Source organism: Megalobrama amblycephala, linkage group LG5 (genome assembly GCF_018812025.1).
Source record: "Megalobrama amblycephala isolate DHTTF-2021 linkage group LG5, ASM1881202v1, whole genome shotgun sequence".
In the NCBI taxonomy this organism is placed as follows: Eukaryota; Metazoa; Chordata; class Actinopteri; order Cypriniformes; family Xenocyprididae; genus Megalobrama; species Megalobrama amblycephala.
In genome coordinates, this window is record NC_063048.1 from 21,924,830 (window position 1) to 21,950,753 (window position 25,924).

At 39.2% G+C, this 25,924-nt stretch overlaps 1 protein-coding gene across 1 annotated transcript in view; it reads left to right on the forward strand.

Moving 5' to 3' along the window:
• Positions 1-25,924, forward strand: part of ehbp1 (EH domain binding protein 1) — a 162,351-nt gene that overhangs the window by 130,124 nt on the left and 6,303 nt on the right. The window contains 6 exon segments of the mRNA XM_048191236.1: positions 60-198; positions 578-678; positions 3,664-3,790; positions 22,697-22,752; positions 22,754-22,797; positions 23,779-23,852. Of these exon segments, the coding sequence (XP_048047193.1) occupies positions 60-198; positions 578-678; positions 3,664-3,790; positions 22,697-22,752; positions 22,754-22,797; positions 23,779-23,852 (541 nt within the window).

Genomic DNA, 25,924 nt, shown 5'->3' on the forward strand with positions numbered 1-25,924 from the left:
TTTTACTGTTTTTTTTCCCCCCCTTCATCCCTTCTTCTCTTTTTTTAATGTGTTTATAGAATAATGTAGATGAACTGCATGCAGAGCGTCTCCGCAGGGCTACAGAACGTCTGCGCAGTCCCGTTGTCTTCCACAAGGAGTCTGCTGTCAGGAAAACGCAGCTCAAATCATTCAGCCAATACGTAGAGACCAGGCCAGGTGAGGTCCTTTACTTTCTGTGATGTCACTTCCTCCAATTTGGCCTCATAAACAGAGGATTTTTCATTGTGAAACAGTTCAGTAATCAATAAATGAATGTATTTAATGCATAAAGATGAACATGTCTGTTACACTCAGGTTTGTGTTTCAGGTCTGGCAAGTTAGCCATAAAGTGGAGATAGTACTTCAGTGTCTCTTAGAGGTCTTTGAGAATACTAATAGTTTAATTACAGCTTTATATAAATATATGCCTAGTGATTGTTTTAATGGAGATGTCAGATGTATCTGATTAGGTTAGGTTCATATGATAAAAAAAGTGATTATTCATTTATAGTCAGGTGAGAATCAACCAACTTTTAATATCTCTCTCTTGTTTTAGAGGTTAAAAGGCAGAGATCCGTGCCTGAAGATCTAAAGAGGGTGGGTGAGGAGAGAGGAGCTCTGACAGAGATGGAAGGACGAAAGCCAAATGAAGATGAAGTACTTAATACATATTTAAATTCTCCATCAGCGCTGCTCGTTCTGATGTTGTCTGTGACGCCAGGTCATAGTTGGACTTCACACTTGCACACAGTCACTCACATCTGTCTGAGGGGCACAGAGGTTTTTGAGGCTGATGTCGATCTGTTCTTCCCTAAAGTCAAATAGACCAGAAAAATTAGACTGCAATTCCCTGATAATTGTAAGATTAGGAAAAAAGAAAATGGACAGAGCACTGGATATACCTCTTTCACTCTACCTTTCTGTCTTTTTCTCTGAACCCTTTCAGTTTCACCTAAATATATGTGACCTGTGCTGGCAAAATGAGTCGCAATGAGCAAATTAAAAAAAATTAGTTAATTTTTTTTTTTTTTTTTTTTTTTTTTTTTTTTAAAAAACTTGATATATGATTTGTTGGAATCTGACAAAAATGACTGAGCTACACCTGTTTGAAGTTGATAGAGTCAGCAAAGTCAATTTTGAGAAAAATCGAGTAAAAGTTTTGAAAAACTGAAGGTTCCAAAACAAAATCACCTAGCAACCATACCTTAAAATCCTCTGGTAATACCACCAAATTTGGCACAAATCAAGTCAAAACCAAATATCTATAGGAAAAATATATATATTCAACTTTTTTTCCATGATTCCACAATTGTTTGATTAACATTAATGGAACAGACAGACTATATATTAAGACCTACTGTATCACACAAATCTAATGTAATGTTATACACATCAGATGTTTTTCCTCAACAGTTAACCAAACGTTCACTTAAGACATAACAGATAATGTTTGCATGAATACTCGCCAATACAGATTTTTTGAAATACTGCAATTCTGTGTATGCGTGTATATTGGGATTGCGCGCTGTCTGAGGCATCTTTGTGCGCGCACATCAGATCTGTCAGTAAGCGTGAGTAAGATCGTTTTGTTTACATCAGCATGAGTTTGAAAATAATGTTTTATTGGTTCATACCTCATGCCATCGAGAATTCGCTATGAATATTCACAAAGTTGGAATGCTGCGCTTTAATACCAAACTTGTGCTGAGGAAGCGCCAGTCGTACCCAGAAGCGGGCAGAGAAAACGGCATTTTTCATTGTCAAAGAAAGGTACTCATCTCAGAAAATGTACAAATAAAGATTTTTTTTTATCTTTTAGATGTTTAATTGCTGTTTGGAGCATTGGGATAGCTAGATGAAGGCTTAATGAACTCATTTTGTGAAAATCTCAATTTTGACCAAAATTGACATTTTTCACTTGTTTTGCCTGTAGCTCGAAATTAGCCTGTGCGCATTCCGACTCATTTTGCCAGCACGGGTCAGACATATATATATATATATATATATATATATATATATATATAATACAATTAAATTTTTTTTCATTCTCTCTGTGCAGGCTGATCTAAAGAAACTATTTTAATTATTGCAGCGCCATATATAGGGCCAGAGCATAGAGAAACATACCCTGGGAAGAGTGAGATAGAGACACAGAAAGAGAGAGAGAGGGAAGGTCAGTAGAGACCAGCTTTGCCCCTCTCTGTGTAGGGGTTAATGGGTGTTGAACTTGCCCATTACCCAGCTCAAGCTGAATTACCCAGCGAATGATGTTTGCATTAATATAATATATATGGAAATTTCAACACTTAATTATGGCAGAGAGGCGAGAGCAGGGGGAGGGGGCTGATCATGTGTAAAATTGATTTGTGGGAGAAGTATTTGATAGAGCAGCGAGGAAGAGGAAGGTAGTTTGATGGACAGCAGGAGGACTCAGGCAGAAAAAGTGCTGTCTTGGATGAAAAAAAAAAAAACTTTCTTCCCCATTTCCCTCTTTCCTATTATGAAATAAGGTGCATCAGCACTAAAAATATATATATATTTTTGCAGCAATCTTTAGGATGTGAATTTAAATTAGCACTCTTTTCCCCCTCCCCCTCCTTTCTTGGAATAGTAGGAAGGTTGGAAGGAGGAGAGGACAGAGGAGGGTGATAAACGAGTGGAATAAAGAGGGGTGGGAGTGCTTGTCACTATCACACACTTAGAAATAAGCGTGCAGTTTAATTACTCTATTTCTCCCTAATCACTGTCTCATCCCTCACTCCAGTGTTTCCTATGAGCCAGAGGGTGCTGCCACCAGGGCCACGTGTGTAAAAGAATGGGAGCATGTTTCCAAGCGTGTACATGAGTGAATCTGAGCACACACGTGTGCTGCGTGGATCTCTTAGATCCATGCTGATAGGCCCTTAGGCACTGACCCACCTCTCCCGTATATTTCAATTTTGTCTCTCTGCGTGTCAGTCTCCAGACTGCTGTAATACTGGATTCTCTCTGAGGTCATTTAGCGTGTTTATATTGGTGTGTAAGTGCACCCTCTGCCCGAGGCTTTACACATGAAGTCAAACCTCAACATTTAAAGCTACAGTCTGTAACTGCCGACAGCAATTATAAATGCCAGGAATTGTAAAAGACAATAAATAAATGAAAATTAAATCTTCAAACATACTGTAGTCAGAAAGAAATTATGATACAGTATCTCTGAGTTGTATTTTTTAAATTTCATTTTTATATATTTTATATACATGCTTAGCATTTAAAACTGTGCAAACCGACATTATTAAGCCATAAATAAATGAAAATAAATAAATCTTTAAGCTTTGTCATAAAAAATGATACAGTAGCTCTGAATAGTTTTTTATTTTATAATCATGTATACAATTTAAAAAAACTAAATTTTAAATGTTAATGTAATTTAAAAATATTATTTATTATTACTTAATATATTATGTTTTTAAATCAAACTGACAGCAGTACGTCATTTCTAAAGAAAGCTGAAAAAAGAACATTCATTTGCTTAATTAATTCTAGCAAGTCATCATTCTGACCACTGTTCCCCTGGTATTAAAAAGGCGTATAAACCCAGGATGTGATGCTTCATTTCTAACCTCTCATCACTCCCCCTTCCTCTCGTTTGTTCTTGCCCAGCAGAAAGCGTTCAAAGACACCAGTCAGTACGTGGTGGGAGAACTGGCGGCGCTGGAGAGCGAGCAGAGGCAGATCGACACGCGGGCCTCGCGTGTGGAGAAGCGTCTGCGCTATCTCATGGACACAGGTACGCCGCCCAATTACACTGTAAACAGTTTTGGCAAATTGAGCGTTCACAAACTCTTATGGAGTTTGGGAAGTGTGAATCTTTGAAGCCGGGATGTTGGGGCGGCAGCGGGGATATGAAAAGGGGCGGTGAGGATGCAGGGAGGCTCTCTGGGCCGCCGTGATAAGAGAGCCTTCATGGGAGCTGATAACTAGTGCTGATAGCGTCCGCCAGCCAGCCACTATTGAACAGTACCGTGCAGCCATGCGCAACAGAACCCCATATCTGGCCTTCAATGATATGCTGTAGAAGAGAGAGAGAGAAGGAGGGAGAGAGGGGTATACGGCAGAGGGGTAAAGGGTGAAGAGGGGAGGAAGAGAAACGGGGAGGGTTTGCTATTTGGGGGCTGGACCGAAAAGGAAATGTTGAAATAATGAAAGACACGTATTAATAGATACATGCACTTGCTCTCCTCCTCCTCTCTCTCTCTCTCTCTCTCTCTCTCTCTCTCTCTCTCTCTCTCTCTCTCTCCCTCTCCCTCTATTCCTCTCTCTTCTCCTCACATATACACATATGAAAGGATATGGGGCAATCTTTCAGGTGTGTATAGCAGGGGCTGCTGAGCCTTTGTTAAAACATGGAGCTCCATTCTGAGCAAGAATGGCAATTGCTTCAACACCTCAACCCAAATTTAAGAACCAGATGCTGATACGAAACAATAATTTCTCACAAGGGTAGCATCATGGAAAAAAGGAGGGTAAAGTAGACGATTGAATTTTTTTTTTTTTTTGCTTCTCCGTCACATTGAGGATGATATCATGTCTATCACAGTTTTGTGTTTGCCCAACCTTCCATCCATCCTCTCTCTCTCTCTCTCCTCTCTCTCTCTTCCCACTCACCTGGACCCTGTTGAAGTCAAAGCCGTTGTGTCCGTTTGAAGGGTTTTTTTCTCGCTCTGAATGATAAATGGCTTGAATGCCCTAGCAGGTGGAGAACCAAACCAGACATTTCAGCAAGATTTACACTCACACACAGAAATAAGAGGCACCGTTACACACCAGACCTCATGTACGATTCTCACCTTAATGTGCTTACCTGTCTGAGCCAGTGCACGCATTTCAGTACAGCAAACAGGTGAATTCACGCCTCTGTCAGGTACAGACAACATGATCTTCAGTAACAGCTTCTATAGTCAAATATACACAAAACAAACAAGGTTATGTTATGCTCAACATACACTTATTGAATTTAAAATGACTACTAAGCTGTGTTGCACTTTATTCTTTAAAATATTGTAAAAAAAAAAAAATTCATGAGGATTTAAAGTTTTTCCTCAGTTGATTTTTTTTTTTTTCTGCATATAATTTTCTTATCACTTGAAATGTCTGCATTATTCAGATAAATACTTAAATTATCACAACCAACTAAATTTATATATATATGTATGTGTATATACATGTATATGTGTATATATATATATATATATATATATACATACGCATGTTTAACTTTTGTCTTATTTGTTTCCTCCACCCATACTATATGGTGGACACTATAGATACATACATATAAATACATATATACATACATACATACACATAAAATAGGCAAATAATTAAAGTCATGATATATATATAGACATTTAAAAAAACATCTATAATATATCTATAATATAATATATGCATACAGATGTTTATTGCACACATATACACGCATATAAAGTTATATTTACATACATATAAAAACTGTACTTAGAACTACTCGTGATCCCTGATATCCCCCTCCCCACCTCATTATACGCTCTGCCTTAGTCTGCTGGTTTTTTGCGTTTGTTTCCCAGATGAATTCACAGTAATTGGGCTGGTTAATTTATTTACTGTGTGCAGTTCACAGCACATTAAAGAATGGAGATAATTGAACACGAATTGTCAAGTGTCTTCTGATATCAGGCGTATTACAGAAGGGAATGCGTATAAAACTCTATTTCCATGCAACCATTGTTTATGGTAATTAAGTACACAGATGTATTCCTTGGTTGCCTTCCAAGCTTATGGCGACTGCCATTGTTGTCTTCTATTAATATGTAATCAGTAAATAGTTTAATTTTCTAATCTGCAGTTGGAGAATTCACTTTCTAACAGCTCTTAATTATGGCAGAGCCCTAATGATGCAGCCGCTGATGGGCCAGGAGGCCGTAAACGGGACGCAGAACGCTCGGGGGAAGGCAGAGGCCTGCGGTGGCTCCTGCCTAATGAACTTGTTATTCCCACACCAGAGGGAGCAGTGTCCTTCACACACACACACACAGGCTTCTATGCCCATCTCACCAGCAGCTCAACCATTACCTCAGTTAGCCACATCCCCGGAATTACGTCTAAATATGTTATTGTCACCCGATTTTCTAAATATATCAATTTTGAACATTTGGCAAAATCAAAAGTGAAAGAGGAGAGCTATTCGCGCGCTCACCATTCTGTCCGAGCACAATACCGTCCCGAATCACATTGAAATTTTTCAGCGCGCAGCATTGAAATGTGTGTAAATGTTATCTGCTCGGCTTTTGATATTCAGCAACCCTCTGAATGCATCTCCCTGACATCTGCTCAGCATGCATTTATGCACACATATGATTTTCAAATTGCTTTATAACCTGCAACAATGAACGCAATTATGAAAATAATGGCATTTAAAGGCGCTCTAAAACCCACACACCTACAGAGTTCTTGATAAGAGATTTTTAAAAAAGCAAAGGGAAAGAATGAGTTTTGGTGAGATTAACATATGTTTAAAAATTGCACTTGAGTCTGATAAGATTGACACAGGTTTTATTGCATGCTAATCCTTTCTCCTTTTCTCCGACGCGGTCACAGAAATTCATACAAGACGGATATCATCAGCTTAATGCAGTTTACAGACAAGCCATCACAGTCCGTGCCAGCAAAAACAGACATGTCAGAAGAGGCCCGTTATGTTTGTTTTATTCTCGGCGACGTGGCCGTCCTCTTCCAGGCTTCTTCACGGATGTGCACCTTTTTATATTTTAGTCTCAGAACGTCAGTCCCTTTTTTTTTTTCCCACTTTTTCCCCCCTCAGCTTTCCCACATTAATTCTCCCAGCCCGCATTCCAAGGCAGTGTTGGCCATGCAGAAATAATTGCTTGAGTGTCTGCGTTTATAGATCTCAGCTCCGCCAAGACTGAAATGGAATTGCTCGTGTGGCTAAGGCAACATGCTTGTAACCAGCCCCTTAGTTTGACTAAAGATTTAAGCTTGGCTACGTGAGTCGCATGGGGAAATGGTCTCCGAGCTCAGACAACAGCTAACAGCTAACACAGCTTTAAGTATATTATCAGGCAAGTTCTTTCAGAAACGTATTGCTAAAGAAGCTTAACATTAATTATTGTAACTTTGGGAAGATTACATCCACAGCATGCTTGTAAGCGGTGGCATAGTCCTCTTGACCTCCTATGCAAGAGCTTAAAGACACTAGAATGGCATTTCAGCTGCATTAATAGGATAACCAGTATAATCTTTCCGCAGTAAGAGAAGCAAAAGTGTTTAGAGCATAATACTCGCCCCGGTTCTGGGGACGAGACGGGTTTTGTGATGTCTCGCGCAATCGGCACGCACCAGGTTCTATCGGTGTAATCGCAAACTCTTTTTCTCTCCCTCTCTGCTGTTCTCTTTCTTCTGTTGTCTCTCTTTCAATTCTCTTTTTTTCCCTCTTCTCCCTCTGTCCTATTCTTTCTTCTCCATGGGATTTGCATGCTAGTTCGGTAGCTTGTCCACTCTAATTTTAAAGACCAAAGACCTCGTTTAGCCTTCCTGCTAAGCGTGCGCCGTGAGTAGCGGAAAAGTAAGCCTGGAGACAAACGCAGGAATTCGGCTCATAAGGATGGCTTTTATCGGCACGACCAAAGGCCAGCGCTGGATCAGGAGGTGACTGCCTATTCAGGTTTAGTGCTGGACTATGTGCTCGACTTCAAGAGCTGGTTAACATCAGAATGGTCCGTTTTCGGCTACTGGCTTTTGCGGCCTTTGTTCTTCTCACTGGTTTTAATTCTCACCGGACCGTTACGTGCACAGCATAGATCGCCTTTGTGAAGTCATGTATTCTCGCTACCTAATATCAACAGGTTAGACCTTTAGCCTCAATTAATGCATGATGTAAGACATTAGCGCTACTCTTGTATTAAACCAAATGAGTGTTATTTCTCCTTGCGTTTGTCCATTTATTGTGATGATCGCTGTAAGCGAGAAGAAAATCGCCTCACATCAGCCCTTTTTAATCTCTGAGGCCGTTTGAATGTTCGAGAGGCAAAAACAATTTAATTAGTTAAGTTGCATTGACTTCACATTCAAACCCCCAACCAGCAACCCCTCCCTCCGAAAGCTTTTCCCAGATGTGAAGAGGGTTTTTTTTGGTCTGGTGTCAGGCTTTCAAACATTCTTTAACAGTTGGATGAAAGGGGATTTTAAGGAAGATTAGAGAAGGGGATCCTCCAGGCATTGTCTGAGAATCTTAAGATAAAACGCACGGGGTGGATAGTGTCTGCGGAGGGGGGTGTGTCGGGGGGAAGGGTTTGTTGGTTGCGGGAGATACGGCCTGCATTGTGAGACATGTAATTTAGATTTTTATAACGGCACGGAAATTATGATGAGTCGCTGTCATAGCGCTCCCTCTCCATCCTCGTTTGTTTTCCCTGTCCCTCTATCCCTCTCTTTCATCCCCCCAATGTGTTTTGCAGTGGCCTTGCTGTCCTCTAAATTGTTGGTGTGAAGTTAAGTTAAACGCTGCTACATGTGGCATTGCAGGCAGGCAGTGATATGCCTGATTAACATTTTCAAAAGGGGCACAATGATGGCGCTTATTATAATCTCCCCTTTATTGAAGCATCTTGAGGCCTTTTCATCTCCACCCCCCCTTTGACTGCCATTCCAGTAAGACCCAGCCAAAAGCAGCTAGTGCCGTGCCACTGCGGCTCCATACGCGCTGAAAAACAGAGAGCCATTCTCCGCAACGCCAGCCAAGACCTCAATGATCTGCTGGGCTTTTTTTTTTAGTTTAGTTTTTTATTGTGTTTTTGTGGCACTGGTGTGTTTGTCTGACTTTTTTATTTTTATTGGATTTTTGTCTCTAAGTAGAGGATGGTAGAAAGGAGACAGGAATCGGTTGTGTGATGCAGGCCAGATTTGAACTTGAATCCCACATGTGCAACACCAAACACATGCACTATTGTTCAAAGAGAATTTCTTTGCCACATATTTAGGCAAAGAAATCTCATATTTAGACGCGGACAGGTCTAACATTTGAAGTATTTCTTTAAGTTAGGCTTTTGATTGTCATTCAGTAAATGTGTTGTTGTTAAATTTGTTTCTAATTTTATGAAATTCGATTTTTTCAGAGAAGTTCTCGGTGTGAAAAAGGCTCAGCGGAACAGTTTGGGTGCGTGGGACTCTGTTTGCATAATTGATCATTATTTGGTTTACAAATTGTCTCCTGACAACATAATTGAATTTCAGTCATGCACTTAATTAATAGACCTTTTCATATGGAAACTGATTAAGACACACTTTACAATTAAGTGTAATGACGCGGGGTTGGCCTGTAATTAGGGGCATTCACGTGCTAACAGCCCTGCTATGCTAGCTCAGTTGTTGTTCATTTCCCTTTGTATGGGCCTCTCTAGGCTACACATTCCTCTAGCGTACTACCTGAACCTTATCAGCACACGGCCTCTCTCCCCAGCCCACCTTTAGCATGCTAAAACACGCTAACGACACCCAAAACAGCTCATTTGAGCTAATGGAAATGACCATTTAAATGCTATTGTTCTGCTGTTAGCCGCTTAGTAGAGATAGAGAGATAGCGAGGGAAGCTACTTTTATAGTTACTGTAGGGAGGAGACTCATTATCAATTTGTCCTTAAGCAAACCTGAGGAAAGAAAGAGAGAGAAAAAATGGGAGGGTTAGAGAGGGGGAGAAAAGAAAACGCCAGAATTGACAATGCAGATGTGTGGAGGGCGGCTAATAGTGTTAGCACATCCATTACTCTCCTCAGCTTAATTCATTAAGCAAATTGGGCGGGAACCGTATTGGCCTTGTTGAAATACGTGCAATATGACACTGCTCAAATTTGTTCTAACACATGGCCCGGGGAGACGAGCCGACCGCTCTAATGGGGGAGGAGGGGCAAATTATGCAAAGGCACACTGCAGGAGGGAAATGACTACAACGCAGAGGGAGTTGCACCTCTGCACTCAACTAACCCATTTTCTTTTACTCCAAGCCATGTCACATTTGTTCTCCTATCTTGTTGTACTTTTTGACCTTAAAGGGATAGTTCACCCAAAAATGAGAATTCATTTATTCACCCTCATGTCGTTCCAAACCTGTATGGATTTTTTTCTGAAGATTTTTTAGAAAGTGTGACTCCATCCTTACAATGAAAGTCAGAGGGCTACAATGTTGTTTTGGACCCCATTGAATTGATTGTTTGAATAAAATTGGTTGAGACATTTTTCAAAATATCTTCTTTTATATGATGCACCATAATATTACTTAGCACAAGCTGGAACGTATGTTAAATAATGATAACAGGGACTTTTAAATGCTTTTGACAGTCAGCCGAAAGGCTGAAATCTAGGGGGCCAGCAGATGTGTTTCACCCTCCGCAATCGTTTGCTCAGACGTTTACTTGGAAAACGGATTAAGCAAATAAAAGCAAATCATATATTAGTAAGAAAAACATTCTGCATGATGTTGACGGGGCCTTGCTGCTTGTGCTAATTTGTCGTCTCTACAGGTAGCCATTTCAGCATCTCTCAAGGTTCGGTGTGAATCTAAATGGAGTGTTGCTCAAACTCTGATAACCCCCCAGAATTTCACACCTCTAGTATGTAAACGGAGAGGTAGAGCAGGTCCTAAGTAGATGAGATAACAGAGATACTCCTAAACGGCTACAGCCCTGTCCTTAACGCACACTAATGTCTTACCAAAACACTTGCGTTTCAAATAGGTGCTGCCAAGACTGTCTTCTTTGCTTAATGCTAGTTAAATATCTATTGTAGCTCACTGTAACTGCAAACGATTGACATCTGTTGACCCACAAGATTATTGTCAAAAGCATCTATAAAGTCCTTGTAAGCATTATTGCTCATGCTATGTAATATAATGTTTCATCATATAAATAAAAACTAATTACATTTGCATGCTGAATATCCATTAAAGGGATAGTTCACCCAAAAATGAAAATTCTTTTCTTTGTGGAACAAAAAAAAAAAATCTGTTGGTTTGTTTTTTGTCAATTTAGTGTTGTTTTGGACCCCATTGACTTTCATCATATTGATAAAAACAGTGGAAACTTTCTTCAAAATATCTTCTTTTGTGTTCAGCACAAAGTCAGGTTTGGAACAACTTGAAGGTGAGTAAATTCCCAAGGCATGTCATTTTAACGTCTTGTTTCTTTGTGTATTATGCCTACAAATCATAAATTACTGAGAAAATACTCAAGAAGTTGTCCATTTGTTGTCAGCTTTAGCAGTTATTTCAGGTGCAGTCAACTCAACATCGTTAGTTTTTGGTCCAAGAGCAAGAGATGGGGGCAGGTATCCAAGCAGCCCTTTTCCATTTGGCTCTGTGGAGATTTTGAGAAGCTTCATGCAATCACAGATACATATGTATGTGCTCACTGCTCCCTCCTGGAAGGCACCTTTTTACATGTACATGTCTACTGGGGTCCCCCCACCCTTGCAAACAGGCCTCCCCTCTGTCAGCTAATCAGTACCTCGGCTAGATGCATTGTGACACTATGCAAATCTATTTACATTGGAATAGGGGAATCAGGGGATCCTAAACTCAGGCATCGAAGTTGAAGAAAGAATACCCAAGGCCAACAAATAAATGAAAGTTTGCTCAAATCCGTGAGATAATGGGGTCTGTGTTCAGACTTACCACAGTGGAGAGATAAACACAGGGATTACTTGGGGGTTTTGCATCAGTTGCTTTCTGCTGGGTGGCCTTACTTGTCAAAAAAGGAGAAAAGGAGAGAGAGAGAGAGAAAAAAAAGAATAGGGGAAAAAAACGTTTAACGCAAGGACATTCACATGGCACATTGAGAAAAGAAGTACCGCTAATTCCATCAAAGCCAGAGAAATCAGCCATTAATTTATGCTGCTCTCTCCCTCCCCCTGTAGCTATTGTTGCTTTGGTTGTTGATCATTTCGGTAACATCTGGTCCTTGGTTTTTTTTTGGAGGCCAGTTAGTTTCAAGCAGATGACCCCCGTCAACATGGCCAAAAAAATCACTTTGGTGTCTCATGCTGTCGCTGTCGTCCTGTTGGTAAGAACAGAAAATGCAGGGTTTGTGTGTGAATATTTCAGGCAAAAAAAAAAAAAAAAAGTTCAAATATTTTAACCAATGACAAGCAAGCAGTTATAGTAGGTGAAAACTTAATATTTTTGCTCATTTTATCCAAAGTAACTTACATATTCTCATTTATACATTTGATCAGCCCTTAAAAATTGAGCCCATGACCTTGGTGTTGCTAGTGCCATGCTTTACTTTTTAAGCTACAGTCAGGAACTCTTACAATAATGGTGTTTATATTAACAATATTACTCATTTTTATAAGTGATCAAGGTTTGCAGTCAGACCTTCTCAAGTCAATTAATGTTGTCTCAGTATGAAGGCATGACAACAAAAGACAGTTCTCTAAAATTGAAAGCTTGGAGTATTTAGTACCAAGCAATTCCTCCTCAGATCTTGATAAGAGTTATGGGTGCGCAGGAGTGGACGATTCCTGTTAATATATATTTGGAAAGATGGAAAGATTTGGTATTTGAATCAAGGGCTTTGCGGAGGAGCAGATTATGACTTCCATGGTGACTCCTTCCAGCTTTGGGGAAATGAGCTGTTGACATTCTTCAGGGTCATCATCCAAGATAGCAGGCCAACCAGCAGGATTTACCCGATAAACCCATCCAACTAGACCTTTATCCATTTCACTACGACTGGGGAAGGCAGGGGTGAGATGGAGACGGGTTAGAACTGATGTTTTTCTCTTTCCATCAAAACGTGAGGCATTTCGTCAGCCAGTATGGATACTGTCATCGTGACCAAACCAAATTTGGGCTAAAATGCGTAGCATAATTCACATATTTTTCCTTAATTGCATGCTAATAAATTATAACTAGTCTAACATTTTCTGCATAACTATTGCAGGTTTGTACTGAAGTATGATTTTCAGAGAACATGTTGGTCTGTAGGGTATTTTCTTTCAGACTGTACGAGTAGATTGAACCGCCGAGAGTGGATTCAGTACGAGTATGATGGAGTCTTTGAAGAAGAATCATTTACACCTTCTCTGTCATATCGCCAAGAACATCATCTTTACCCACAAAGCCTATGTCTGACAATGTCTGAGTCCTCTCCACCTTGGTCAAAATAATTTTTTCCCATAATTCCCTTGTGTAACCTAGGGCTAGCGTTGCTCCCCGCTGTGAGGTAGACCCAGAGGAAAGACAAAAGCACAATGAAACAGGGAGCTTACCACCAACCGCTCTCACTGGAGCTCTGGAGTAGGGCCCACTATACACCGCTGCCTCTCCAGTTCTGTCCCAATGCTAATGAGCCGGCTCTGATCTTTCCTCTGCTTCCCGTGTTTTCAACATCTTCAAGGACCACATGGCGCTAGCAAAATAAAGACAACCAAATGAGAATTTTTAACGCTTTTTGTGTCAGCGACTCAGTGCCTTTCAGTCGGCTCACTCATTTAATATTCCCCCTGAGAAAGAAAGGACAGAGGAAAGAAGAAAAGAAAAAAGGTAAAATGTGCAACAAGGAGTTGGAGGTGCTGGAGGGAAAGGGGGAGGTGTCACTTGCATTCCTCCTTCCGAGTTATTGCAGAGAATCGAACGATATCTAAATCGCGAAACAGAAATGACCTCAGTGTTCTCGTCTCGTGCGTTTCCGTTAAAACAAGATTCCCAAAATTCTCATTTTTGACCAGTGTTGACGCTGAGTTTCATGATATCAATAACAGCTCCCGAACAAGAGGGGACAGATAAAGGGTGAAAGAGGGCCCGGGTCTGACGGAGTCTCCTGCCGGCTGTTCACACACTCCTTTTTAATAGCTGCGTTCTCTATACAGAGGCACAGGGCAGTGCCTCGCATTAGCGCTGGAGACCACTAGTTAATAGGATGATGTCTTTTAGCTTTTGTTATGAGATTATTAACCGGGATAGGTTTCTGCTCTCATCCGAGTCGCTGCTCTGAGGGCCTGTTGAGCACAAGTGGTAAAATACAGCGTCCCCACATTGTGCCGTGCTTGTATGGTAAAAGGCTTTTAATGAAACACCTTTTCGGAGGCTTCACCAGGTGATCTTTTTTTTTTTACCGCTCTCGTCTGCCACTCACCCAGCTTTAATTACCTGAAGTACTCAGCTTTTTCCATAGGCCCTTGATTCTGCCCCTGTGTTCAGCGCTCCCAAAAGCAGGTTTAAAGTGGTTGAAAGAGTGAAATGATAGTATTTGTCAAAATAAGAAAGAAAGGAGAGGACCTCTGGCTCCTGTGTTTCACCCTGAAGGTCATATTATATCTCTTTTGTTGTTGTTTGTTTACACCTGCGTTTTAAGGTTAACTTGGTTGATGTGTATATATATATATGTAGATATAGATCTATTTAAACATATGTATGTGCAGCAAATATATATTTTTAATTAGTAGTTCATTTAATTGGTATTACCCCTTACTTGGGTACAAACTGTTGATTTACATTCATTTTACTTACTGGCACGTTCAATATCTACCATCTAGTAGCCTATTTACATTTATATTGTCACCCTCATCCTATATTCAGAGCTTTATTTGTTGCATATACACTCTAAAAAATGCTGGGTTGAAAATAGACAAACTCGGCAATTGGGTTCTTTTAACCCAGTGGTTGGGTTAAATGTTTGCCCAACGTGCTGGGCAGTTTTATTTAACTCAACTATTGTTTAAAAATTACTATATGGCTGGCTTAAAATGAACCCAAAATAGGTTGGAAATTAAAAATCAGACACACACTTACTAGAAATAAGCAATTTAATAAATGTTTATTGTTTAATTATTATTCATTAAACTTATTAATAAATGTTCATTTATTAAACATATTAATAAATGTTCATTTCCAACATATTTTGGGTTCATTTTAAGCAAGCAATACTGTAATTTTTAAACAATAGTTGACTTAAATAAAACTACCCAGCAGGTTGGGCAAACATTTAACCCAACTGCTGAGTTAAAACAACCCATTTGCTGGGTTTGTCCAGTTTTATCCCATCTTAACCCAGCATTTTTTGGAGTGTACAATGCAACAAATGCATATATATAAGATAATATTATTTGTAATTAATGTGTAAACCATGTGTGTCATAAGAGATTACAATTAACAAAGTTGCATTTGATTAGACTATACAGTATTAAAAAAAGGATCAAATCTAATATTGTTCCTATAGTTCAAACACTAGAGCATGGCGCAACAATGGCAGGATCATGGGTTTGATTCCCAGGAATAAAATATAGACCTTGAATGCAGCTTAAGTTGCTTTGGATAAAAGCATCTGCCAAATGCATAAATATAAAGACAAGCATATTTTTCATCTGTTTTCCACTCTTCTGTCATTTTGCATCATTATTTATTGCGAGTGCTATTGTGAAGAGGGCTGTAATTGTTGTTTTGTAATGTAAACTGCCTGTCTTGGCTGTTACGCTCATCGTGAAGCTGCGATAGTGGACAGGCGGCCCAGGGATTAAGGAGCAAGGAACGGCCAACACTAGCTGATAGTCTGTCAGTCTGTGATAATGTTTATTGATTAAAAAGAAGGGTGGAATACAAACACAGTTTAATAGAGTAGGGGGCTGCGGACAGAGATGGACATATTTGTGATTCCTGGTGCTTAACTCAGGCAGGCAGGCTAAAATTTATATAGTCTCCACTGTTACTCCCCATGTGGGGAAAAAAAAAAAAAAAAAAATGCTTTAAAGTAATAGAACCATTTTTGATGGGTATGCAAATTAAATTTAAATATTAACTACATTCCAATTTGTGTATAAGAAGGGGGGAAAAAAAAGAAAAAAAAAATCTATTATCTGCCATTTGTTTGTTTTGCCCTGCCAAACTCGACATAAAGTGAGAGGTGTCTGGTATTAGCTGGGGGACTGGGGTGTTTGCAGAGGAGTTGTTTGTGTTAACAGCGCTGAGGGGCGGGTGAGAGACGAGTATTAAGGTACAGACTATCTTCTGTCAGCCCCGCACTGAACGTTCAAACAATTACATGAAAGGATGTATGATAACGGTGTATGTATAGCCAAGACTTTTCAGTCATTAAGGGCGACTTAAGCGGTCCTGTTTTCCTCCTGCGGTTCTTCTATCCTCGCTGTAAGGCCGCTCCGCTTATGAATCCTTCCTCATAAGCCGCAAAGCAAGCAACTGAAGGTCAATAATACCGGTTGGCAATTGAAAACCTAGTGACGGGACACTTTACGAGGAATTAAATTGTAATGCGCTTTGACTGCTCATGTTCCATTAACTCAAATATGTCAGTCTGTGATCACGAATTGATAACGTGTTTCCTTAAACGTACAATCTGATCAGTGCACATATTAAAATTTTCCGCTTGAAAGATGATTTAATACTGTTTTTTTTTTTGTTTTTTTTTTGTCATTTAGTTATTTGGATAATATTCTTTAAGTGGTTTAATTCTATTTTAATCTCGAAAGAATTAACCGTTGCTTCTGTAGAGTAAATTTAAGCTTTTGAAGATCTCCGTTTTCTACACGTTTCTTTGATTTTTTTCAGTGTCTTGGTCACCTAAAGAGGCTGATCCCCAGATAAATAGCAAACAGGGGAAAAGGTTAGTGGTTAACTAGGTTGGCTTAAACAAGAGAAAATGTGTTCGGTCCATTTTGAAACTAGTGATGGGCGTCTTAAAGCACAATGGCCGGGGCTTTATCCTGAGATTAGGTATTGTGGTTAAAGCTAAACTACCTTCCATCAGAGCAGCGCAAGGCGAGCGCGGCCCTTTCAGCCCACGCTAACAAGACTTCTCCACATTGCAGACCCACTCAGAGTAATTAAATCAATCCTTTTGTTCTCGCCGCTCTCTCCTTCAGTGACGAGTGAAGATCTGATTATTGCCTTCATGCATATTCAAAAAGACTCCCTGACTGGGCCTTAATGAGCTTCCTCTCAATCGCACGAGATTCATCTTGTTCATTCCCCCCTTTTACTTATATTTATTTGTCTCTCCCTCTCTTTTTCATGCATTTTTAACTCCTGACAACAAAAAAGAGGGAAACGGCAGTCAGACGCACAGAATGAATGAGTGAGCAGAGTCAGCCCACTTAAAATAAATCGTAAATGTTCAAAAAGTGACTGAGTGGCAGAGGAGTGGAGATCTTCCCCTTCAAACTCCGATAGACAAATTGGATTACTGGGTATTGGATTAAACAGAAAACGGGTGGATAAGAAATGAGAAGAGCTCGCTGTGATCACAGGGTTTAATATATTTCTTTTCTTTTTCTTTTCTTTATGGCCTCTTCTCTCCACCCCCAGTCTGTTTTTTTTTTTTCTCTCTCTCTCTCTTTCAGTAAAGACACCCAGCTCTTAGCAGGACTCAGGATTAATTTGTAATTGTTCTGGTTTCTTAATGCTTTAGAAAGATTTTTATCTAAATCAAATGAGGGGGAATTTTGTAATTAAACAAAATGCCAAGCAAAACAATCCCCCTGTTGTGGAGGTTTACTTCAGAGTTATTTGCTTTTTATCATTCTGTAAATATCTAAATAAGGTTCTAATTTAAAAAAAAAAAAAAATAGAACCTTCAATTCACATAATTAATTTGCTATTCACAGCATTTAGCCTAATTACATGCCTTGAAAATGAAAAACAATCTTATTTAAGCATTTTGGCAACTTTTGGAAAGATCTTCTACAATAATTTCCCAAATATCAAGATGTGGTTTTTATAACCAGTTGCTAAAGCAGCTCAGATATTTAATTGATAATTTGGACTCATGACAGTCATGCCTGGAGCCATTTAGGGTGAATTTGAAATCTAACAGGTGTATGTCTGTTTATAGCTATAGTCTAGCTGATATAACTTAAATATATTCACATGAATCTTTGTTTTGTCTATGTGTGTGTGCTGTAGATGTTAGTAAATAATCAGTAAAGGTTAGCAGGAAAGAGGGGCAGATTGTGAAATGTGTGAGGATTTCATTAATGCTATCTGTTTTGAATGCAACAGTGGCTGAGATGACTATCTTAATCTGATTCGGCTGCAGGGCCCAGATCACCCTGCCATGGACACAGGCCCTCGGGCCTACCAGACGAGCCTGGCCCCTGTAGCCTCTCGTGCTCGTGTATGTGTGGACTATAGGGTGTGTGAAGGTCTCTCTTTCGAGTTTTGTAAAGTGAATTCAATTGGGAGTGATCCGCCAAGCTAGGAAAGCAGGTTCTGTTTATTTTTTATTTTTTTAAAATTGTATTCAGTGCTCTGAAGAAAATAAATAATTTTAATTGAAGTTCTGTCAAATCATGAAACAATTTAGGAAAATTATTAGAATTATGGTAAAACTTTACAATAAGGTTCATTAGTTAATGTTAGTTAATTACATTAGTTATCATGAGCAAATAATGAACTACAGCATTTATTAATCTTTGTTAATGTTAATTTTTAACGTTTTCTAATACATTATTAAAATCTTGTTAACGTTAGTTAATGCACTGTGAACTAACATGAACAAATGCATTTTCATTAACTAATGTTAACAAAGATTAGTAAATACAGTAAGAAATGTATTGCTCATGGTTAGTTCATGTTAGTAATACATTAACTAATGTTGAACTAATGAACCTTATTATAAAGTATTACCATAATTATTTGTATAATTAAAAAAAGAGATATTAATTTGTTAACTTTTCTTATTATTTGTATCTTACACATGCAAATTTTTGTGTAACCTAAATGTTTTCTTGTTATATTACATTATATAGAATTTAATAGTTCATTTACAAGAAAACAACCATTTCAGTCCTTTAAGTTAATATTTTATTATTTTAGTTAATCAGTACAGAAATACACACTTCAACCAAAATATTATTTCTAAAATGAAAATTAGAAGAAAAAAAGTGCTCAACCAGCACATAGAAATAAAAGAAATGTGGTTAAAAAAACTCTGCATTCTCTGTCTAAGCTTTGACTCTATAAAAAAATTTATTTGGTTTAAACTGTAAACTGTTGTGGCATTGTGGCATTTTTTAAAACGCGATCTTACATTATCTCAAATCAGATTAATTTAAATTAAATATAAAAAGAAAAGAAAATCTTTATTTATTTTTGCTTTGTTCTTTTTGCAATTTCAGGACATCCTTTATTTGGGTCGTCCCCAGCAAAGGTCATAGTTTAAGTGTTGGCACTGTAGAATGTGTATGGAAGAGTGTTTGTGTGCGTTTTATTTGTTTTAGTGGTAAAGCGAGGACTTCTTTCATGCTGTCAGGGCTCTGTCAGTGCTGAAGCTCAGGCAATGGCCTCCGGGATGCGGCTACTAATCCGTCATTCCCTTACAATGTCACACAAGCTTAATATTACCATTTATTATTTGCTTGTTTCATTTGACTGTGCGTCGCTACAATGACCTGTCACTGCACACTTTATCCCTTCCGAGCTGCACTATTTAAAAGTTGACTACAATAATCCAGGCTTGATTCCTAAATCCCGGACCCCCTCTTTTTTCCCCCCTCCCATCTACTCTGCGTTGTCGTCAAATGCAAAATTTCACACATCTGGCAATGGCAGACATGAGAGCGGCTCCCCTGGTGGAGGGCTGGGGAGTTTTGGTGGGGATGAGTGACAGGGCCGTCGTCCCACCGGGGGCAGCCGCTGGCTTTGTTGTGGCTAGCGGATTTGTCTCTCTCACATGACCAGCGTCACAGTCACATGGTGCCAAGCAACAGCGTGATGGAAAAAAGATCCGAGGTGCAAGTTCCCACATCAGACGCTTATTGAAGATCCGCCCTTTGTCACCCCCACCCCGTCCTTGTAATGGCTTCGTGCACACAGACAGATGCACACACTGTCATATCACTTGTTTTTGAAACAGATCCAGTCCTGGCTTCTGATTGGTCAATACAGCTTGCTGAAATCCATAACATAGTAACATATATGACTCCTGTTCATATAACACCTGTCCACCATATCACTACACAGTATCCATAGCAGTTGTTATTTTTGTTGCATACCAACTATATCATATAGATGAAAAGCTATTTTTTTCGACAACAATTTGCATCCTTTTATTTTCAATATATAGTAACTGTTTTTTTTTTAAGAAGCAATAAAACACTGAAAGTCATGCTGTAATGTGAATATAGTCATGACTGAAGCTCCACTGCACAGTATTCACAATATAGTATGCTTCTCATACTTTATTGATTAAATAAACTTTTTTTGACAGTATAATAAGACCATAACTGCTAGGTATAATTGTCTTTGTGTTTGACACTAGACAGTTACAGTAGATGCCATCAAAGTCATCCAGGATGACTCAGATGCAGAGATCTTTATTTAATGGTGTGGCACTGTAATTCTCATCTTAAGATCTACAAAAGTTGATCTTAAAGTCCTCGTATCGGTAAAAAGAGTGAGCGTGTTTGTGTACAGATGCTAATTCTGTTGTTGATGCTGTCAGGAACAGACAGGTATCACAAGAGCATAGAGTAGGTGATGTGATTACATAAGCTTAAAGGATCTTTCATCTTTTCTCCTCTTTCATCCCTCTTCAAAGACATAATTAGTGTCACAAAAATGCTCAGAATACTGACATCGGAGTCATTCTTCCTGAACCCACTTAACCGGTTTACCCCACGGCCCAAACTACCAAACCCCACAGTGTCTGCTTACCTTTGATACCTTCTGAGGTCAAATAAGAGATGGCATAGCTTGGCCAGACAAAACCTTCAAAATGTGAAATCTTCAAAATGTTATCAATGTGGCTTTTTCTGTTTTACATTTTAAACATTTTTCACATGATCCTTCACAAATCACTCTGGTAACAATTTACAATAAGGTTTAACGCATTAACATTAGTTAATGCATTAACTGACATGAACTAACAATGAGCAATATATTCTTACTGCATTTATTATCCTTTTTTAATGTTGGTTAATACAAATGTTCATCTTAGTTCATGGTGCTCTAATGTTAACAGTAACTTTTGATCTTAAATATGTATAAGTAAATGTTGAGATTAACATTAACTAAGATAAATAAATGCTGTCGAAGTATTGTTCATTGTAAATTCATGTTATCTAATGTAGTTAACTAATGTTAACAAATGAAACCTCATTATGAAGTGTTACTATCATTCTAATATGCTGATTTGGTGCTCAAGAAACATGTGTTATTATCATCAATCTTAAAACAGCTGTGCTGCTTAATATTCTTGTGGAACCGATTTTTTTTTTTGTTTTTTGTTTTTTTCAGGGTTCTTTATTGAATAGAAAATACAAAAGAACTACATTTATTTGCAATAGAAAGCTTTTGCAACATAAATGTCTTTACTTTCACTTTTGATCAATTTAATGCATCCTTGAATAAAAGTATTTATTTCTTTCACCTCTTACTGACACCAAACTTTTGAAGTAGTGTACATTGTACTCCAGATATGCAGATACATATGAAGACTTCCATTAAAAAAGACTCTAAAAGCCACCTTGGTCAAAAATGAGATAACGATACTGAGTGAGTGCGTTTATAATATACGTCCATCAAATTCTTACACTTCAAACCCACTAAATCCCAGCCTCAGCCCAATCAGAAGTACTGGTACTTAGGTAGAAACCTATACATTGGAGCCTGATAAAAATGCTAATTTTAAAGAAAAAAGTCTTCATATACACTCATTCATGTGTCATTAAACTTGAACAGTTGATTTTTGCCATTAGAATTAAACTGAGTAATTGAGTTTCTCACCTGTCATACATTCAACCCCTGAGCAACGTGCGGGGCCCCACCTGTAGTTTCCGACTGCGAGTACGCCGTTCGCACATGTAGGCCTCAGGCACAGGACATGTGCTTTTGGATCGGATCTGAAGCTGCAGAAAGACCTGGAGTTGAGGATTTAATCCCAGTCAGTGGAGGAAAGTAACCAGCCTTCATTAATCCTGCTCTAATCCAGAGGCATCTCTGTTTTACTGACAATGGAAGTACCTTGTGAAGTGTCTAATACGTAGGTAGTGAACACACATCTGGATGGCTTCCTAACGTGCGTGTCAGTCTGCGCAGTTGAGAAAAGCCTGTCAGATAATCTCATTTGATGCACTTTATACTCGGAGGTGTGAGAAAAGTGCTTAACTTCTCCGTTCCAGAGAAAGTCGGTCAAAAGTGTGTGTGTTCCTTTTTGTTAGGGTGTGTTTAAAGGCTGCAGTGAGACTTTGGGAATTAAACTGTTGTATTAAGGTGTAACTGGCAAGAACATGAATGGTTGGCTAATTAATATCTACAGACATCTAGCATGTCTGAGCAATTAGTGGGAATTTTTGATGACTATAAATAATTTGTGATTTAATCTGATGATTTCCAACCAGTCTTTAGAAACTACTTTTATTTTATTTTATTTTATTTTATTTTATTTTATTTTATTTTATTTTATTTTATTTTATTTTATTTTATTTTGAAGATATTTATTTTATTTTAATTTATTTATTTTATTTTTGTTTTTTTTTGAAGCAGGCCTCCTAGCACCCACTTACGGCCCACTGTTGATCAACGTACCCTAGTTTGAAAGCCCCTACAACAGAGTGATGTTTATAATATGACAAGAATGTTATAATAAAGTTTTACATGCTTTTTACATGTTTTTCTGTGTGTGTGTGTCTTCAGGGAATAATAAGGAAGAGGAGGAATCCATGATGCAGGAATGGTTCACGCTGGTCAACAAAGAAGAATGCTCTGATCCGCCGACAGAATCAGCTCTCTCTGCTGTGAGTTAATGTTTACTCTTTCTCTCCCTCTCTCTCTCCCACCCTTACCAATGGAAGCAGTGGTCTCTGAGCACACACACCTATAATACGTTGAGACCCGCACTTGAAATGATTTTCCCAAGAGACCTGAGCCCAGTCAGAAGGTCGGGCCCCTCATTCACTTTCACCCCTCCCCCGGCGGTCCTCCACCGTAAAGCGGACAAAACGGCATATCAGTACGGACGCGTCTGCAATAATGTGATTTCAAAGACTGTATTATTCCACCCATTAAGAGAATTGGATTGACCAAAAAAAGAATTGAAAAAATGACTTCATTCACCTAAAAGAGGAAGCCATTATGACAATAACCCACATATTTACCCTCTTTTTTTCTTTTTTTTACTGCTTTCGCAGTTATTTTTTGCCTCAAAAGATGATAATGTTCATTTTTTAAACCTTTCATCCTTTTCTTTAAAAGTGAGAGTGAGACGTACAGAAATCTGGGCGGCTGTTCATTCTGCATAAAGAGCGACAGAGAGAGGAGGAGAAGAAAGAGACAGAGTTTCAAAGCTCTCACAAATGGCAGATTGAAGTATTCTAATCACATTATATCACTGGAAAAGGGCTTTTTAAGTGCTCAATTAAAAGGGCCTTGATAATTTCTCTTTCTTTCATTTCTTTTTAGTCACTGAACAGACTGTGAAGGACAAATTCTATTAGGGACAGAGTTAGCTCATTTCCAATACATTGAAAGTGGCAAAATTTAATTTGCCGCGTGATACCCCACCTGCCTGCCCGCCCGCCCGCCTGCTTTTTCCCCCCGTCGCCGTTTCCCCGCTCTCGGCCCACTCTGTTCCGGTTTGTGTATCGCTTATTTGCAGTAGATTAATGTGAGGTAGGGAAGGTGTTGGCGAGTTCACGAATCAATGTTTATTAAAGGTTTCTTTAAGTGTTTAATGATTTAGTAATTAACATATTGATGAACTTTTACAACTTGCCCAGGGAGAAGGAACACGATCTGGAGAGACGCTTTGAGCTGCTGAACCGAGAATTAAGGGCAATGCTGGCGATTGAAGGTAAGAGGGAGTGAAAGAGGGATTTGGGGGTGAATTTGAGAGGCGCTCTGTGAAAGACAAAGATCCTCTCCTGCTTAATTAAACCTGCCCGCAACGTGTTCTTTGACACCACCGGCGTGGCTCCGCCCACCAAGCTCTGATTTGAAAACACTACTGATTGTTTTAGTGCCCTTTAGTAATGAAGATCTTACAAATTCACAAGATATTATGATTTGCTCTCAAAATCGCAAGTATTACAGCCGCAAGTGCACATGTCATTTCCACATCGATATGAAATCTCTGTGATGTACCCCGGGGCGCCGGAGGTTGCGCTCATGTTTATAAGCTTTTTGAGTGTGTGTAATACAGACAGGTAAGGAAAGTAAAAAAAAAAAATAAAGCCTATTGTGCGGTATCAAAGTTGTCTGGTTAAGTTTAATCCCTTTGACTGTGTCCTCTTTCGCAAAATGAACCTTTTACAATCAATGCAAATTGATTTTACAATTCGATGGTGACCCTCTCACCCCTTGGCTAGCCATGGTAATTTCTTTCTGCACCTGATAAGCTAGCTGATCCATCATAAATCAATTCTAATTAGTTCGGAGAGGTTGACAGTGGACATGAATAGCCAAGCAGAGAGCACAGCTCCCCATATTGTGATGCTGCCGTTCGCCACACGATTTCTCACCTCCAGGGCTTCACCGAGGCAGATCAGCACGGTTCATCTCAATATTTTGACATGCTTCTGTCTTGTTTCGGAAAGATTCCTCCTAGCCGAGAGTTGCGATGATACTGAACGCTAAATGCTGAGCCCGATAGCAAGAACTTAAGCTAATAAGCGTTCAGATGTTGAAGTGTCTCGGCCTTGTGTCCACTTATCAGCGAACATGGAGTGAGTTCCAAATATTGGTATGGATGTGCAAGGGTGACAGGGTCCGTCCACTGCAGTGGTAATTCAGTCCCTGCTGCTTGTAACAACCCTATCAGTCCACACACTGCTACCTGTTGAATTATCACTCGCAGTTATTTTCTCGCTCTCTCTCTCTCTCTCTCACTTTATCTCCCTTGCTCTCTCTCTCTCTCTCTCTTTCTCCCATGAGGCCCAGCACTTGGCATTCAGAGTCAGGGTGTTTCTGAAGCGAGTCAGAGATAGTTCTGAGCTGCTGGTGAGGAGGTTCGTGCATCAGTTTCTTATTTGGAGCCCCGACGGGCTCTCGCGCCCAGCCAATGCAGACAGGTAATTGCTGATTTGCTTGGTCAGCTGATGACATTGGAAGTGTAGCGGCTGAGGCGTTCAGACACACACACATACTTTCTCCCATATCAGTGCACACTCTCTCACTGATAGAGGAAAATACTCACCCTCCTCGACCCCACGACTGTGCAGAGGAGAATCTACAGTCGGTGTGACCTGGAGATGAGTAATACTGAAGGCTCGTATAGATGTCATGGAGAGGTTTAGGTAGCATTCTGTGTGTCTTTTATTTAACAAAATGTCAAGAAGAATTTGGTTTCTCCATTCTGAGGTGTCCTTAAATGTTTTGTTTTCATACTAACTGCTAAAAATAAGTGTATAGTAATTGAGGTAGCAGAATTTAAAGGGTTCAGTTCACCCAAAAATGAAAATTCTGTCATTAATTATTCACCCTCATGTCGTTCCACACCACACTACAGTGGTTCAACTTAATGTTTTGTTTCAAATCAGTAGTTGCCAAAGTCGCGTGATTTCAGTAAACGAGGCTTCGTTACGTCATAAGTGTTTCGAAATTTGTAATGGTTCACGCAGTTTGATACACTCTCCTGAACCACTGATTCGAAACAAAAGATTTGTAAAGCTTCGAAGCTTCATGAAGCGGCGTTTTGAAATCGGCCATCACTAGATATTGTTGTATAAAGTCGGTATTTTGGTTTTTTTGGTGCACAAAAAGTATTCTCATCACTTCATAACATTAAGGTTGAACCACTGTAGTCGCATGAACCTTTTTAAATAGCTTTCTGGGCATTTGAAAGTGTAAGTTAACTTGCTGTCAATGCAGGCCTCACTGAGCCATCAGATTTTATCAAAAATATTTTAATTTGTGTTCCGAAGAAAA